This window comes from Theropithecus gelada, chromosome 7a (genome assembly GCF_003255815.1).
Source record: "Theropithecus gelada isolate Dixy chromosome 7a, Tgel_1.0, whole genome shotgun sequence".
Classification (NCBI taxonomy): domain Eukaryota; kingdom Metazoa; phylum Chordata; class Mammalia; order Primates; family Cercopithecidae; genus Theropithecus; species Theropithecus gelada.
Genome location: NC_037674.1, coordinates 19,865,139 through 19,880,939, shown reverse-complemented (window position 1 = coordinate 19,880,939; position 15,801 = coordinate 19,865,139). Strand labels below are relative to the sequence as shown.

Below are 15,801 nucleotides of genomic sequence, written 5' to 3'. Positions count from 1 at the left end.
GTGAAACTGCGTCTCAAAAAAAAAAAAAAAAAGCAAAAGCTGCCGTATTGGTCTTCAATGTTATTTTTTAACCTGGGTAGGTTATTATTATAATTATTGTTACTACTGACAGTTCAAGTTACCTAAATTCACTAAGTCTCAGTTGTTCTCATCTATAAAACATCAAAAGATGGTTAATATTCAATAGGTTTTAGCTGTGAACTGCTACCCAAATTTTGAAAACTGCTGTATTTTTTTTTTTTTTTTTTTTTGAGACGGAGTCTCGCTGTGTCTCCCAGGCTGGAGTGCAGTGGCGTGATCTCGGCTCACTGCAAGCTCCGCCTCCCGGGTTCACGCCATTCTCCCGCCTCAGCCTCCCAAGTAGCTGAGACTACAGGCGCCCGCCACCACGCCCGGCTAGTTTTTTTTGTATTTTTAGTAGAGACGGGGTTTCACCATGTTAGCCAGGATAGTCTCGATCTCCTGACCTCGTGATCCACCCGCCTCGGCCTCCCAAAGTGCTGGGATTACAGGCTTGAGCCACCGCGCCCGGCCGATGCTGTATTTAAGATACATACATAAGCAAGCATTGTCTAGATGCTCCACACAATTTTAGAATATGTGATTAAGAATATGGTTTACGACATTGTAGACAAGAAAGCAACAATAATTAAAAGCCATATAAGCTCATTAAGACTAATATGTGACAAATTAACCTTATTATTTACTCCTACCACAGGATTAGTTGTCTGGGAAAAGACAACTGTGGTTTCACTCTGATTTCAGTAAAGCATTCAAATATTAATTTCAATAATAATCTTATGGAATACGATTTTTAAAATCTGAGTTCAGTTACAGCACAATAAAGTGAATTTGTAGCTGTATGAAAACCTTACCCAAAAACGTAATTAATAAATAAGACAGTCGAGTACAGTGGCTCAAGTCTGTAATTCCAGCACTTTGGGAGGCCGAGGTGAGGAGATCACTTGTGGTCAGGAGTTCAAGACCTGCCTGGCCAACATAGCAAAACCCCGTCTCTACTAAAAATATAAGAATCAGCCAGGTATGGTGGCAGGCGCCTGTAGTCCCAGCTACTCGGGAGGCTGAGGCACGATAATTACTCGAACCCGAGAGGTGGAGGTTGCAGTGAGCCGATATTGTGCCACTGCATATCTTAATGTAACATCTTTGACTAATGAGGCATTAATGAAAGCTCTTACATTTAGTTAAAACAAAAAAAGAAACTTGGACTAAAATTTCTATAGAAAAATCCTCCTGAGTGGCTGGGTACAATGGCTCACGCCTGTAATCCCAGTACTTTGGCAGGCTGAAGCGGGCAGATCACTTGAGGCTAGGAGTTCAAGACCAGCCTGGGCAACATGGTGAAACCCCATCTCTACAAAAATACAAAAATTAGCTGGGCATGGTGGCATGCACTACTTGGGAGGCTGAGAAAAGAGGACTGCTTGAACCCGAAAGGCAAAGGTTGCAGTGAGCTGAGATCATGCCACTGCACTCTAACTTGGGCAAGACTGGAGACCTTTTTTTAATTTTTTTATTTTTTTGAGACCTGTCTCAAAAAAAAGTCCTGAGTGTTCTAGTTCAAGGGTTCCCAGCCCCTGGGCCATGGAATGGTACCAATTCACGGCCTGTTAGGAACGAGGCCACAGAGAAGGAGGTGAGCAGTGAGCCAGTAGGCACTATTGCCTAAGCCCTATCTCCTGTCAGATCAGCAGTAGCAAATTCTCATAGGAGCACGAACTCTAGTGTGAATTGTGGGATCTACATTGTGTGCTCCTTACGAGAATCTAATGCCTGATGATCTGATGTGGATTAATTTCATTCCAAAACCATTAACCAAACCCCACCCCGGCTGACCTGGTCCCTGGAAAAACTGTCTTCCCTGAAACCAGCTGCTGGTGCCAAAACGACTGGAGACTGCTATTCTAGTTGACATGAGCCAAAATTTGCTGACCAACAGAGATTAAGCTACTAAAGAAGGAGACAAAGTATAATTTAACATAAAATCACATTAACAGAAACAATCCAGCCAGGCGTAGTGGCTCACACTTTGAGAGGTCAAGGCGGGCAAACAGCTCGAGACCAGGAGTTTGTGACCAGCCTGGACAACACGGTGAAGCCTTGCCTCTACTAAAAAATACAAGGAATTAGCCAGACACAGTGGCAAAAGCCTGTAGTTCCAGCAACTTGGGATGCTGAAATGGGAGCATCACCTGAGTCGGGAAGTCGAGGCTGCAGTGACCTGTGACTGCACAATTGCACTCTAGCCTGGGCAATGGGAGTGAAAGAAACAATTCACTGTCAGAAGAAGTATGCTGATCCTTGAACAAGCTGGGTTTGAATTGTATTGGTCCATTAATACACAAATTTTCTGCCACCTCTGCAGCAGAAAGACCAACTCCTCCTCTTCCTCAGCCCAGAAGATAATCAGGATGAAGACCTTTATAATGATCTACTTCCACTTAAACAGTAAACGTATTTTCTCTTCCTTATGATTTTCTTAATAACATTTTCTTTTTGTCTAGCTTACTTTATTGTAAGAATACAGTATAAAGCCAGGTGAGATGGCTCACACCTGTAATACCAACACTTTGGCAGGCCAAGGTGGGATGACTGCTTTGAAGTCAGGAGTTCAAGACCAGCCTGGGCAAGATAAATGTGACCTAGTCTCTTTAAAAAAAAAAAAAAAGGGAGAGAAATTTTAAAAATAACTGGGCGTGGTGGTACATGCCTGTAGTCCTAGCTACTCAAGAAGCTGAGATGGGAGGATCAACTGAGCTCAGGAGTTCAAGGCTGCAGTGAGCTATGATAGTATTACTGCACTCCAGCCTGGGCAATAGAGTAAGATCCTATCTAAAAAAATAGAATACAGTATAGAATACACATAACATAAAAAATATGTGTTGAATGATTGTTTATGTTATTGGTAAACCTCTGGTCAACAGGAGGTTATTAGTGTTAAGTTTTTGGAGAGTCAAAAGTTATATGTGAATTTTCAACCACATGGGAGGGTCAGCATCCCTAAAATCCACACTGTTGAAGGGTCAACTACAAATATGAATAGAATTCTGAAGACATAACAAAAACCTATCTTCGCTTCTGGTTTTTATCTTTCATGAATAACAGATAAAGGTGACCAAGATGATGATAAATATCATATAATGTCATATAAGGAAAACTAGAAATAGCTGCCCTGTACTGACTGAAGGTTTGTACTTGCACACGTAAGGGAACACAGTATCTGTTTTCGAGTGGAAAAAATACAAAAAAGTAACATGAGAAAGCAAAAACATAAGGAGGCACTTTATGACAACTAGAGCTGCTCAGAAGAATGAAGTAATAATATGTAGCAAGGTTCCCATCAACAGAGGCTGATGACAACCCATTAGGAATTCATAGAGATGGAAATTTGGGTTTCTGGAAGCTACTTCATCTTTGTTATATGATAATACTAGAATATTTTCTCAGTTTACATAAATTCAGAAACTTTTTAAAATTTCTAATTACTTAAAATTAACAAAGAAATTAGTATTAGACACAAACAAAAACAAAAAATAAAACCACCTAAACAAAAATTAAAACCCTATGCAAACCAAGAATACTTCCAAATCTTGCCTAGTGACTCACAGTAATTAGGCTTTGTTAATTCTATACCAACAAAATCCATTCCTATGAACAAGTCAACTAGTAATTTATTTTTCTGCTTAAGAAAGTAATAAACTTCCATTATAATAAAAAATTTACCACGTAAATAATTATTCTAAGAAAGAACACAAAAATAGTAAAAGTCATAAAAAAAAATCTACACACAATCAATAATACTATACATTGATAGAGTGCATTAAAATTGATCAAACTGAGGCCAGGCGCGGTAGATCATGCCTGTAATCCCAGCACTTTGGGAGGCCGAGGCGGATGAATTACAAGGTCCGGAGATCGAGACTATCCTGGCCAACATGGTGAAACCCCATCTCTACTAAAAATACAAAAATTAGCTGGTGTGGTGGCACGCGCCTGTTGTCCCAGCTATTCAGGAGGCTGAGGCAGGAGAATCACTTGAACCCAGGAGGTGGAGGTTGCAGTGAGCGGAGATCGCGCTACTGCACTCCAGCCTGGAGACAGAGCAAGACTCTGTCTCAAAATAAATAAATAAATAAAAACAAAATAAAATAAAGTTGATCAAACTGCTTTTCTACCTGTTGTACCATCTAATCTGAAAACAACTCTGAAACAGCCAAAGCAGTTGGTATCAGTGCCATTTTACTATCTTCCTGAGGCTCAGGGGGTAAATGACTCTCTCTTTAGGTCACTCAAGTTGGTCCAGAATATGAATCTGGAGTACAAAACTCCCCGTCAGTGTCCATTCTCTCTTTTAGTAATGTTCTTTTCTCTTTAATGAAGCAATACATCTTCATCACACAAATGTTAGAACTCGAACAGATGAGAGACATCACCTTCCTAGACAGTGAATATTAACAAGAAACTTTAACTTTTCTTTGAAAGAAAATGGAAGTAAAAGAAACAACTCAAGTAAAAGAGCAAGGAAAAATTTATTTTGCTACCCATAATACTATGTTGAAAAAGCAGAAGGCTAAGTGGATTAGTTCAGTGGAACAAATAATGTTCTTCTTAAACTGCCATTAAATATTCTGCACGTAAAACTCTTAGAAGTAAAATTAACACCAAAACGTAGATTTTGGTGCACTATCAGATTTCTTCTCTATGCATGCTTAGAGAAAATATCATAATTTTCACTTTTAATGATATGAAAGTATATGGTAAAATCATTACCTTAGGTGTGCTTCCTTTAATAAATTTTTTAATTGAAGACAACAAGCCGGTTTCATTCTTCGATGGTTTTTCTCCTCCTGAAGGCAGGCCATCATCAACCTCTGAATATTTCCTCTTTGCTCTGGCAGTGCGTTGTGTTTGGATTTGATTTGACTGCTGAGAAGCCTTCCGTGTTCTCAGCCTCATCTTTTATGGGTGCCACATGTAAAACTGTAAGATAAAAATAACAAATGTAATAAAAACATTAAAAGTTAATAACTTCAACCTTCTCTACCCAATTGTGACCAACTTATATGATAAAAATATCTTGGCTAAAAAACCAAAAGTCCTAGACTCTAGGAGATTGCAGTAAGAAACTAACATTTTAAGTAAAAGGCATTATGCTTTATACTTTATTTATATTATCCCGAGTAACTTTCCCAACAACCTCCGAAATACTGTAACATATCCTATGATCTAAAGTAAGGGTAACACCAAAGAGTGTGCATGCTCTTTACATAATACTATACTGCCTGCCAATGTTACTATCTGTTTAATCATTGGTTCGACAAATATTTATTGCATACTTAGTCACATTCAAGGCACTGGGCCAGGTAAGCATTGAGTAAATAGTAAACAAGATGAGGAAGGGTTTTGCTTTTCTGGAACTCACCAGGTAGTGGAAAAGTAATGTCAGCCAATGAATGAATGAATTCCATGAGCACAAGTCTAATAATCGACAATCACATAAGTGTAACAACAGAACTTGGATCATTTTGAGAGAGTCCTATCTTACCACATTTAATGATACTTTTAAAACGATTCACATCAGAAAGAAAACATAAGGCTATTTATTCAAACTCTCTCGTTTTATAGGTAAGACAATTAATTGCTGGCAAAATTGTCCCAACACTTAGAATTAAAGACATAACCGAATTAGAATCTGTGAAACAGAATACAAAGAATACTAAACGAAGAATTAAGATATATGAATATTAATCCTACTCCAATCATGGCTAATCTGTAGTCAGTTAGGTTTTATCAAATGTTTAAAAAATATATTTACCTTACCATCCTGAGGCTCAAAATGAAAAAAGGATTAGGAAAGGCTATAATGTGCAAAGGACAATAAAGCTATTCACCACAGTGAATACATTCACAGAACACACTAACTCCAATTAAGCACTCTAAAATCTAAAGGTACAGAAATTCCTGGCAGAGATTAGAATCTCAGAAATTGTTTTTATTAACTCAACAAAACAATCACAGAAAAAAAGAGAAACTTTTTTAAAAATAGAAACTACAGGCTGGGCATGGTGGCTCACACCTGTAACCCCAGCACTTTGGGAGGCCAAAGCAGGTGGTTCACCTGAGGTCAGGAGTTCGAGACTAGCCCAGCCAGCATGGAGAAACCCTGTCTCTATTAAAAATACAAAAAATAGGTGGGTGTGGTGGCGGACGCCCGTAATCCCAGCTACTCCAAAGGCTGAGGCAGGAGAACTGCTTGGACCCGGGAGGCGGAGGTTGCAGTGAGGAGAGATTGCGCCACAGCACTCCAGCCTAGGCGACAAGAGCAAAACTCCATCTTAAAAGGGGGGGAAAAAAAAGGAGAAACTGTGTGTGTGTGTGTGTGTGTGTGTGTGTGTGTGTGTGTGTATCTACCTCAAATGTTTGTGTTCCCCAAGCCCGCCCCACCAAAATTCATGTTAATACCTAATCCCTAATGTGATGGTGTTTGGAGGTGAGGCCGTTGTGAGGTGATAAGGTCATGAGGGCAGAGCCCGAATGAACTAAGTTAGTGCCCCTATAAAAGAGGCCCCAGAGAGACAGATGCCTAGCCCCTTCCACTACAATATTACAGTAAGAAGACAGTGATCTAACTGAGAGAAATAAATTTGTTGTTTATAACCCACCCACCAAGTTTACGGTATTTTTGTTATAGCAGCCCAAACTGACCTAAGACACTCCCAAACTCAAAGGATTCACCAGAGGAGTCCCAAAATATCTTTCCCAGTAACTATTTTTTTCTAAAACCAAATGGTGCTGGGTTATAAACTGCAATACCCAAATGAAATAAATAATGCTTTTTTCCCTCTGAATTCTTTTGGAATTCAAAACAGAACTCCCCAGAAAAGGAAAATTACTGTAGCAATTTTTAAAACTGATACATGGGAAAATTTTTTAAAGTTGTTTTTAATCAATTTCTGTAAATTTTTTATGGGAGTCTTTAAAAAAATATCTAAGGGTGAACCTAACTTAAACCCACAATCATTAAATGGAAATCATAAAGATTATGATACAACATATTGAGGAAAGTAGATATTAAAAGACTAAAAACATATAAAGTAACTCAGTCTTAAGAGATTCAGCTCATTAAAATTTAAACACTGTAATGTCAGAGTAGGAAAAAAAGGAAGAAAATGATAATCTCTCTGCCCACAAAATGCAAAAAAAATACAGCAGGTAAGTATATTTACCTAACTATTGTACACATAAAATGCTAGATCATTCTGTATGGAGACTGTGAAGAGGTTCTGGGAAAGCTTAGGAGAAAGATCCTTTGAACTCAAAAATAACAAACTGGTATTCACTAGAAAGAAAGATGAGTATTTGAAAAATAAAGCTGAAGTATGGAGTTTTTGCCCATTCCATAAGTAGGTTGTAAAAGATGTACTTAATAAGTCTGAAAGGGCTAAAACAGTCAAGCCCTTATCAATTTATGAAACTGACCACTCAAAAAACAGATAAAGAAAACACATACTTTTCAATTGTACACAGAATGCTAAGAAAGTATGTTGAGCCATAAAACAAGATTCCATGAATTTCAAGGATAAATGCATAGAGTATGCATTTAACCACAATTATAAATCAAATTATAAATCAATTTTAAAAATCTTTTAAAAGTACTAAGTACTTGGAAATTTGAAAATACATAATGAATCAAAAATAAATCACAAGGGATACACAAAATATTCTGAACTGAAAATATAAACAAGATATAACATAATAACACATTACAATTTCTGATGTAATAAGCAGCACTTAGAAATTATAAACATAGGCTGGGTGGTGGCTCATGCCTGTAATCCAAGCACTTTGGGAGGCCGAGGCGGGTGGATCACGAGGTCAGGAGATTGAGACCATTTTGGTCAACATGGTGAAACCCTATCTCTACTAAAAATACAAAAAAATTAGCTGGGCGTGGTGGTGTGCGCGTGTAGTCCCAGCTACTTGGGAGGGTGAGGCAGGAGAATCGCCTGAACCTGGGAGGTGGAGGCTGCAGAGATCAAGCCACTGCCCTCCAGCCTGGGCGACAGAGCGAGACTCCATCTCAGAAAGAAAACAAAAGAAATTATAAATATGTATACACATAATAGAACTCCAAAATATGAGGAAAAACTATCACAAATGAAATGAAAAAAAGTTGAAGAACTTCAATAACTCACTTTCAGTAGCAGAGAGAATTAGACAAAAGATCAACATGAAAAAAGAAGACCTGAAAAACTCTCTAGATCTAACATTATATACAATGTTAACAGCAGAATACTCTCCTCAACTTACACATGGAACATTCTTCAGAATAGTAAATATGTTAGGCCACAAAACAAACCTTAATACATTTAAAAGGAATGAAATCATATGAGTACAGGCATACTTTGTTTAAATACACTTCACAGATACCGCGTTTTTTATGAACTGAAGGTTTGTAGCCACCCTGCATACACGTCTTGGCATGGGCTCACTTCATGTCTCAGTGTCACATTTTGGTAATTTCTGCAACAATTCAAACTCTTTCATTATTATTGTATCTGTTATAGTGATCTATGATGAGTGATCTTTGGTGTTACTTTTGTAATTGTTTTGGGGTGACACAAACTGCATAAGATGGTGAACTTAATAAATAAATGTTGAGTACATGTATAGTGACTGCTCCACTGACCATTCATTCATTCCCCAACTCTCTCCCTCTCCTTAGACCTCCCTATTCTGAGACACGACAATTTTAAAATTAGGCCAATTATGCCCTACAATGTCTCTACATTGTAGAGGAATGTAGAGGAAGGAAGAGTCAAACATCTGTCACTTTAAATCAAAAGCTAGAAATAATTCAGCTTAGTGAGGAAGGCATGTTGAAAGTTGAGACAGGCCAAAAGCTAAGCCTCTTGTGCCAATTGGCCAAGTTATAATGCAAAGGAAAAGTTATTGAAGGAAATTAAAAGTGCCACCAGGCACAGTGGCTCACATTTGTAACCCCAGCACTTTGGGAGGCCAAGACAGGCGAATCACCTGAGGTCAGGAGTTTGAGACCAGCCTGGCCAACACGGTGAAACCCCATCTCTACCAGATATGGACAAAGTTTTAGTAGTCTGGCTATAAGATCAAACCAGCCACAGCATTCACTTAAACCAAAGCTAATCCAGAGGTGAAGAAGTTGCGCAAGAAAAATTTGAAGCTAGCATTGTTTGGTTCATGAGGTTTAAGGAAAGAAGCTGTCTCCATAATATAGATGTGCAAGGTGAGGTGAAGCAGCAGGTGCTGATATAAAAGAGGAGGCAAGTTATCCAGAAGATCTAACTATGACCACTGATGAAGGTGGCTATACTAAAATAACAGATTTTCTAAGTAGACGAAACAGCTTTCTGTTGGAAACAGATGCCATCTAGGACTTTCACAGCTATGAGAAGTCAGTGCCTGGTTTCAAAGCAGGCTGGGCACGTGGCTCATGCCTGTAATCCCAGGATTTTGGGAGGCCAAGGCAGGTGGATGGCTTGAGCCGAGGAGTTCAAGACCAGCCCGGGCAACATGGTGAAACCCCGTCTCTATAAAAAATACAAAAATTAGCTGGGCATGGTGGCACATGCCTGTAGTCCCAGCTACCTGGGAGGCTGAGGTGGAAGGATCACTGGAGCCCGGGAGGTTGAGGCTACAGTAAGTCAATTATCACATCACGGCACTCCAGCCTGGGCGACAGTGAGAGCCTGTCTCAAAATCAAAACAAAAAAAAAAAATCCACATGATCATCTCAATTAATGCAGAAAAAGCATCTGATCAAATCCAACACCCTTTCATATTAAAAATAATCAACAAACGAAAAACAAACAAGAACTTCCTCAACATAATAAAAAGGTATTTATAAAAAACCCACAGGACCTGTCATACATAGTAAAAGGCTGAATGCTGTCCCTCTAATATCAGGAACAAGACAAAGATGGCCCCTCTCACCACTGCTATTCAACATCTTACTGGAAGTTCTAAGCAGGCAGTTAGGCAAGAAAAATAAAAGAAATCCATATTAAAAAGAAAAAAAGGTGAAACTTATCTCTTTGCAAATGACACAGTCTTGTTTAAAGAATAACCATAAAGAAAGAAACTGGACAAACTGGACTTCATAAAAATTAAAAACTTGCCGTTTACCAAAAGACATCATTAGGAAAATAAGAAGGCGAGCAGCAAACCGGTAGAATATTCACAAAACGCACATATCACAAAGACCTTGTATGTAAAATATATAAAGTCCCACGACACAATAAGTACAAGCCAACAGAAAAAACGGGCAGAGATATAAGAAAATATTTCATAAAAATTAGATGATTGGTGATAGCATAGAAAATGATACTCAATTTATTTATAAGAATTTTAAGTTAAAACCCCAAAGGTATGCCAATTCACACCTCCTAAAATGGCAAAAATTAAAAAGAATGACAAATTTAAATAGTAACAATGATGGAGAATAAAGTCTCATATGCTGTTACAGACGTATGTTTTTTGATAAAATGGGGTAATTTCTAATAATTATACACCAAACTCTTTGACTCAGTGATTTCACTTCTACATTTTTATCCAAGAGAAATGTAAACACGTTCACAATGTATTTTTACAAAAATGTTCCTGACAGCCTTATTCACAATAAACAACAAAAATGCCCCAAAAGAGAAAGATGAATACTGTGCTGTTTTCATGTAAGTGAATACTAATTAGCATCAGAAACGAACAAGCACTCCTATCATAAACAAACATGAAATAATCCCACAGACATGCTAAACAATGGCAGACACAAAATAATACATATTTAATGACAGCATTAAAAAAACTTTATCAGGGACAAAAATAATCTATACAGAAAACAAGCAAAACAGATTTTGCCCTGGAGAAAGGAAATATCCTCTAATATTATAGGAGTATCTTTTTGTCAAAATTTTACAGAATATAATTTTTAATGGTCATGTAATATTTCAATATAAATGTTTCAATATTTCAATATAAATGTCTCATAATTTATTTGATCACTGACTAGCTGGAAAATAAACTGTTTCATAATTACTAACATCAACTCAAATGAAATAAACACATAAATTTCAGTCTACATTTCTGATTCTTTCCTTAAGACAGTTTCTTAGAAGTGAATTTACTAATTTAAAAGTTTTACAGCTGAGGTCTGTGTTAGAGGTGTTTGGGCTCATCATTGGTCCAATCATTAGCTGACCACTAGGCTATGCAAATATATAGGGAGGTATGCTTTAGTAAGCCAGGCTTAAAAATAAAAGCAAAAATATTTAAAAACAAAAAATAATAATTAAGTAGAGACATCAGTGGTTGCATACTGCAGGGAGATTAAATTCCATAGATTTTTTTCTGCCTATGAAAGTTACTACTAAACAACCTTTGAGGGGAGAAAAACCGTGAATCCAGAGTGGCTACAATATTATCTAAAATGGCCAGTTTTCAACAAAAAATTGTAAGACATGATAAAACAGTAAAGTATGACCCAAACTTGGGGAAAAACTGCAGTGAAAACATATTAATCATGTGCCAGGCATATAACAATCCAGTGAGAGATATATGTAATTATTTACATAAAACAAAATTCACTCTTGATCCCTTAAGAGTTGGAAAAATTCTTATTTTTGGTGTACATATTGACCCTTTTCTCTGATTATAAAATATACATCATTTAAAAACTTCAGGCTGGGCGTGGTGACTCACACCTGTAATCCCAGGGCTTCGGGAGGCTGAGGCAGGAGGATTGCTTGAGCCCACGAATTCTAGACCAGCTTGGGAAACACAGGGAGACTCCCCAATCTCTACAAAAAACAAAAACAAAAAAATTATATGGGCATGGTGGTGCACACCTGTAGTCCCAGCAACTTGGAAGGCTGAGGTGAGAAGATCACTTGAGCCTCAGAAGCTGAGGCTGCAGCGAGCCATGGCACACCATTGCACTCCAGCCTGGGCAATAGAATGAGACCCTGTCTCCAAAGCAAGAAACAAAAAGACAGTAAAACATGAAATAAAATCTCCTTAACCCAGAGATGTCTGATAATGTGGGTATATTAGTTTGTTTGTTTTAATATGTATAAATATTTTAATCAATATTTATAATTATACTACATGTTTTTTTCCCCTTTTATACTATATTTTACCAATGTTGTTTTAAAAATTTGAGAATATTGGCCAGATGCAGTGGCTCACGCTTGTAATCCCAGCACTTTGGGAGGCCAAGGCGGGCAGATCATCTCAGGTCAGGAGTTCGAGACCAGCCTGGCCAACATGGTGAAACGTCCTGTCTCTACTAAAAATACAAAAATTAGCCGGGCGTAGTGGCGGGCACCTGTAATCCCAGCTACTTGGGAGGCTGAGGCAGGACAATCATTTGAACCTCGGAGACGGAGGTTGCAGTGAGCCAAGGTTGCACCACTATACTCCAATCTGGGTGACAGAGTGAGACTCAGTCTCAAAAAGAAAAAAAACCAACAACAAAAAACAAAACACAGAGTAAGAATACAATTTTTAATGGTCATGTAATATTTCAATATACAGATAAACGTTTCATTATTTGATCACTGACTTGTTGGAAAATAAACTGTTTCAAAATTACCAACATCACCTCAAATGAAATAACCACATAAATTTCAGTCTACATTTCCGATTCTTTCCTTAAGATAGTTCCTTAGAAGTGAATTTACAAGTTCAAAGATTGTTAAAATTTGGTGGTATCTCTAGAAATACTAACAAACTGCTTTCCAAAAAGTGGTTTGAACTAGCAGTGTACAAAGAGTGTCTATATGACTAAATCTTCCAAATCAAAATTTTTAATATTTAAAATGTTTGCTAATTTTAAGTAAAAAAAAAAAAAAAAGCAAAACTAAGTAATTTAAATTATATTTATAGGTTACCTCCAATTCCCTCTTTTTTCTAAAAATCTAAAACACAAAAATTTAAAAATGTTCTCAATTCAACCACTCCAACTACAGCAAAAAACACCTCAGGTAGCATTCCTGAGGAAAAGTAACGTAGAATCTAACGGAATACTTAAGGAGACATAAGGATCATTATTTTATAATGCAAATATAAAATAATAATAATTTTTTTTTTTTTTTTGAGACAGTCTTGCTCTGTCACCCAGGCAAGAGTGCAGCAACAATAATCTCAGCTCACTGCAATCTCCACCTCCTGGGTTCAAGCAATTCTCCGGCCTCATCCTCCCAAGTAGCTGGGATTACAGGCATGTACCACCATGCCTGGTACATTTTTGTATTTTTAGTAGAGACAGGGTTTTGCCATGTTGGCCAAAACTCAGTGATTCATCCTTCTCAGCCTCCCAAAGTGCTGGGATTACAGGCTAGTGCCACCATACCTGGCTACTTTTTGTACTTTTAGTAGAAACGATGTTTTGCCTTAAATGAGTTCTAACCAAAAAACTTTCTTATAACTGAACTGAGGCCAAGCATGGTGGCTCACATCTCTAATCACAACACTTTGGGAAGCCAAGCTGGGAGGACTGCCTGAGCTCAGGAGTTTGAGACCAGCCTGGCCAACATGGCGAAACTCTGTCTCTACTAACAATACAAAAAAATTAGCCAGACATGGTGGTGCCTATCTCTAATTCCAGCCCTGGGAGGCTGAGGCACGAGAATCACTTGAACCCGGGAGGCAGCGAGGCAAAGGTTGCAGTGAGCCGAGATCATGCCACTGCACTACAGCCTGGGCAATGGGCACTGAAGGAAAGTCAGGGGATGTGCTGTTATTGAATTCAAGATAGAAGAAAACATAAAAAAAGCTATTCAAGTCCTAGACAAGCATAGTCCCGAGTGGAAGACCACTGAAAGTGAAAGAAGATCCTGATGGTGAACATGCCAGGAGAGCAATGCAAAACGTGATGGCTACCACTGGTGGAACAGGTATGAGACCAAGTGGCCCAGAAATGATTAGTATCCTACCTAGTATCTTAAATAATCTTAACATCCCAAATGAAATTATCCATGTATATGTATTACAGGCAGAAAGAGCTGGAAGCACAGTATTTGTAGCAAATCAGGATTATAAAGCTGGCTGGGAGAAACTGAAGGAAATATTTTAGTATGGTTGATGTGGTGTTCTGAGCACATTCTTGAGGATAAAGATGAAAAAAACCATGGAATGGGCACTGTTACTTTTGAACAGTCCACTGAAGCTGTGCAAGCTATATCTACATTCAATGCCCAACTGCTATGTGATAGACCAACACAGGTAAGACGGATGAGACCACCTTACCAAAGGATTTTTTTTTTTTTCCCTCCTGAGCATCTGCAGCTTCCCTATGGCCTTGGTGGTACTGAAACAGCATTAGGACCAGGAGGGCAGACTATCGATGCCAATCACCTGAATGGAATGGGAAACATAGGGCCTGCAGAAATTAGAATGGAGGGCATGGATTTGGAAAAAATGGTAGAAATGGAGGAGGGAACCCTTTGGTGGTGGTATGGAAAATGTGGGTCAATTTGGATCTGGGATGAACATGGGCAGAATAAACGAAATCTTAGTAATACACCGAGGAGAGGGAAGATCACTACAAAGCAGAGGGGAAGTGGAGGTGGAGGCAGCGTCCCCGAAATCGAGAGGATGAGCCCCAAGCACTGATCACATTGGGGGTGCCGGCATGGAATGCGTGAGTCCAGGCCTGGGCCATGATGTGGATTGTGTGGGTTCCAAGATGCAGCGCATGGGTCTGGTCACGGACCGCATGGGCTTCGGGGAGCACAAAGGCTCCCGCATGGAGTGCATGGGCCCATGGGCCTGCTAGGCCTTGACTAAATGGCCTGTAGCATCCGGCACATGGGTGAGATCACTGAGCGCAGTGGCTCCGGCCTGAAACACGTGGGTGCCAGCATGGGCTTCAGCCTCAAGCGCACAGCTGCTCCCACTGACCATATGGACCAAACCATTGAGCACATGGGCTCTGGTGTGGAGTGCATGGTTCCTGCAGGCATGGGGGCTGGCCTGGAGCATATGGGCCCCATGATGGATCACATGGCCACTGGACTGGAGCACACAGGTGCCAACAACCTGAAATACCTGGATGGACCTGGGGTGGACGGGTGCCAACAGCCTGGAGAGGATGGGCATTAACAGCCTTGAGTGCATGGGTCCCACCATGGGCCAGACACTGGGTGCTGAGACTGGGTGTATGGGCCTAGCCATGGGTGGTGGTGGCCATGTCAGCTTTGACTGCGCCCACTTAAACTCTGGAGGAAACCTGGCAGGGTCCTTTGGTGAGGCTGGAGGCCATGCTCCTGGGGGTGGCCAGGAAAGCCTACCAGGTATTTGTGAGAAATCTCCCATTGGATTTTACATGATCAAATCGACAAATATGGCCACGTGCAATAAGCTAACATCAAGATGAAGAATGGGAAATCCAAGGGGTGTGGTTTGGTTAAGTTTGAGTCGCCAGAGGTGGCTGAGAGCCTGTCGGATGATGAATGGCATGAAGCTGAGTGGCCAAAAGACTGATGGCAAATCTATAGAAATATGCCTTTTTTAAACATCAGTATTTTGTATTTTTTTCTTGTTAACTATTTTAACTTACTGGCTGGATATATAAAGATGTTTTAAAAATTCAGTTGCTTTTTGATGAAATTTACTTTTTTACTTTTTAAGGACCGGGGTTGTATTTGAACGTTTGCACTGAGACTGCAATATGCAATTTTTTTTTTTGTAGTTGTGGCATCATGCTGACATCAAACATGACTTTGATAATAAATACCAGTTCCTGGA

The 15,801-nt window shown here is 39.1% G+C and overlaps 1 protein-coding gene and 1 pseudogene across 3 annotated transcripts in view; one reads left to right on the top strand and one right to left on the bottom strand.

The window, feature by feature from the left end:
• CTDSPL2 (CTD small phosphatase like 2) overlaps positions 1-15,801 on the bottom strand; it is a 111,769-nt gene that overhangs the window by 67,121 nt on the left and 28,847 nt on the right. For all 3 annotated transcript variants that reach the window (XM_025389714.1, XM_025389715.1, XM_025389716.1), the window contains exon 2: positions 4,792-5,001. In XM_025389714.1, coding sequence (XP_025245499.1) covers positions 4,792-4,977 — 186 coding nt within the window. In that variant the 5' untranslated portion in view covers positions 4,978-5,001. The remainder of the gene's footprint in view (positions 1-4,791; positions 5,002-15,801) is intronic.
• LOC112627480 lies at positions 7,214-15,568 on the top strand (annotated as a pseudogene).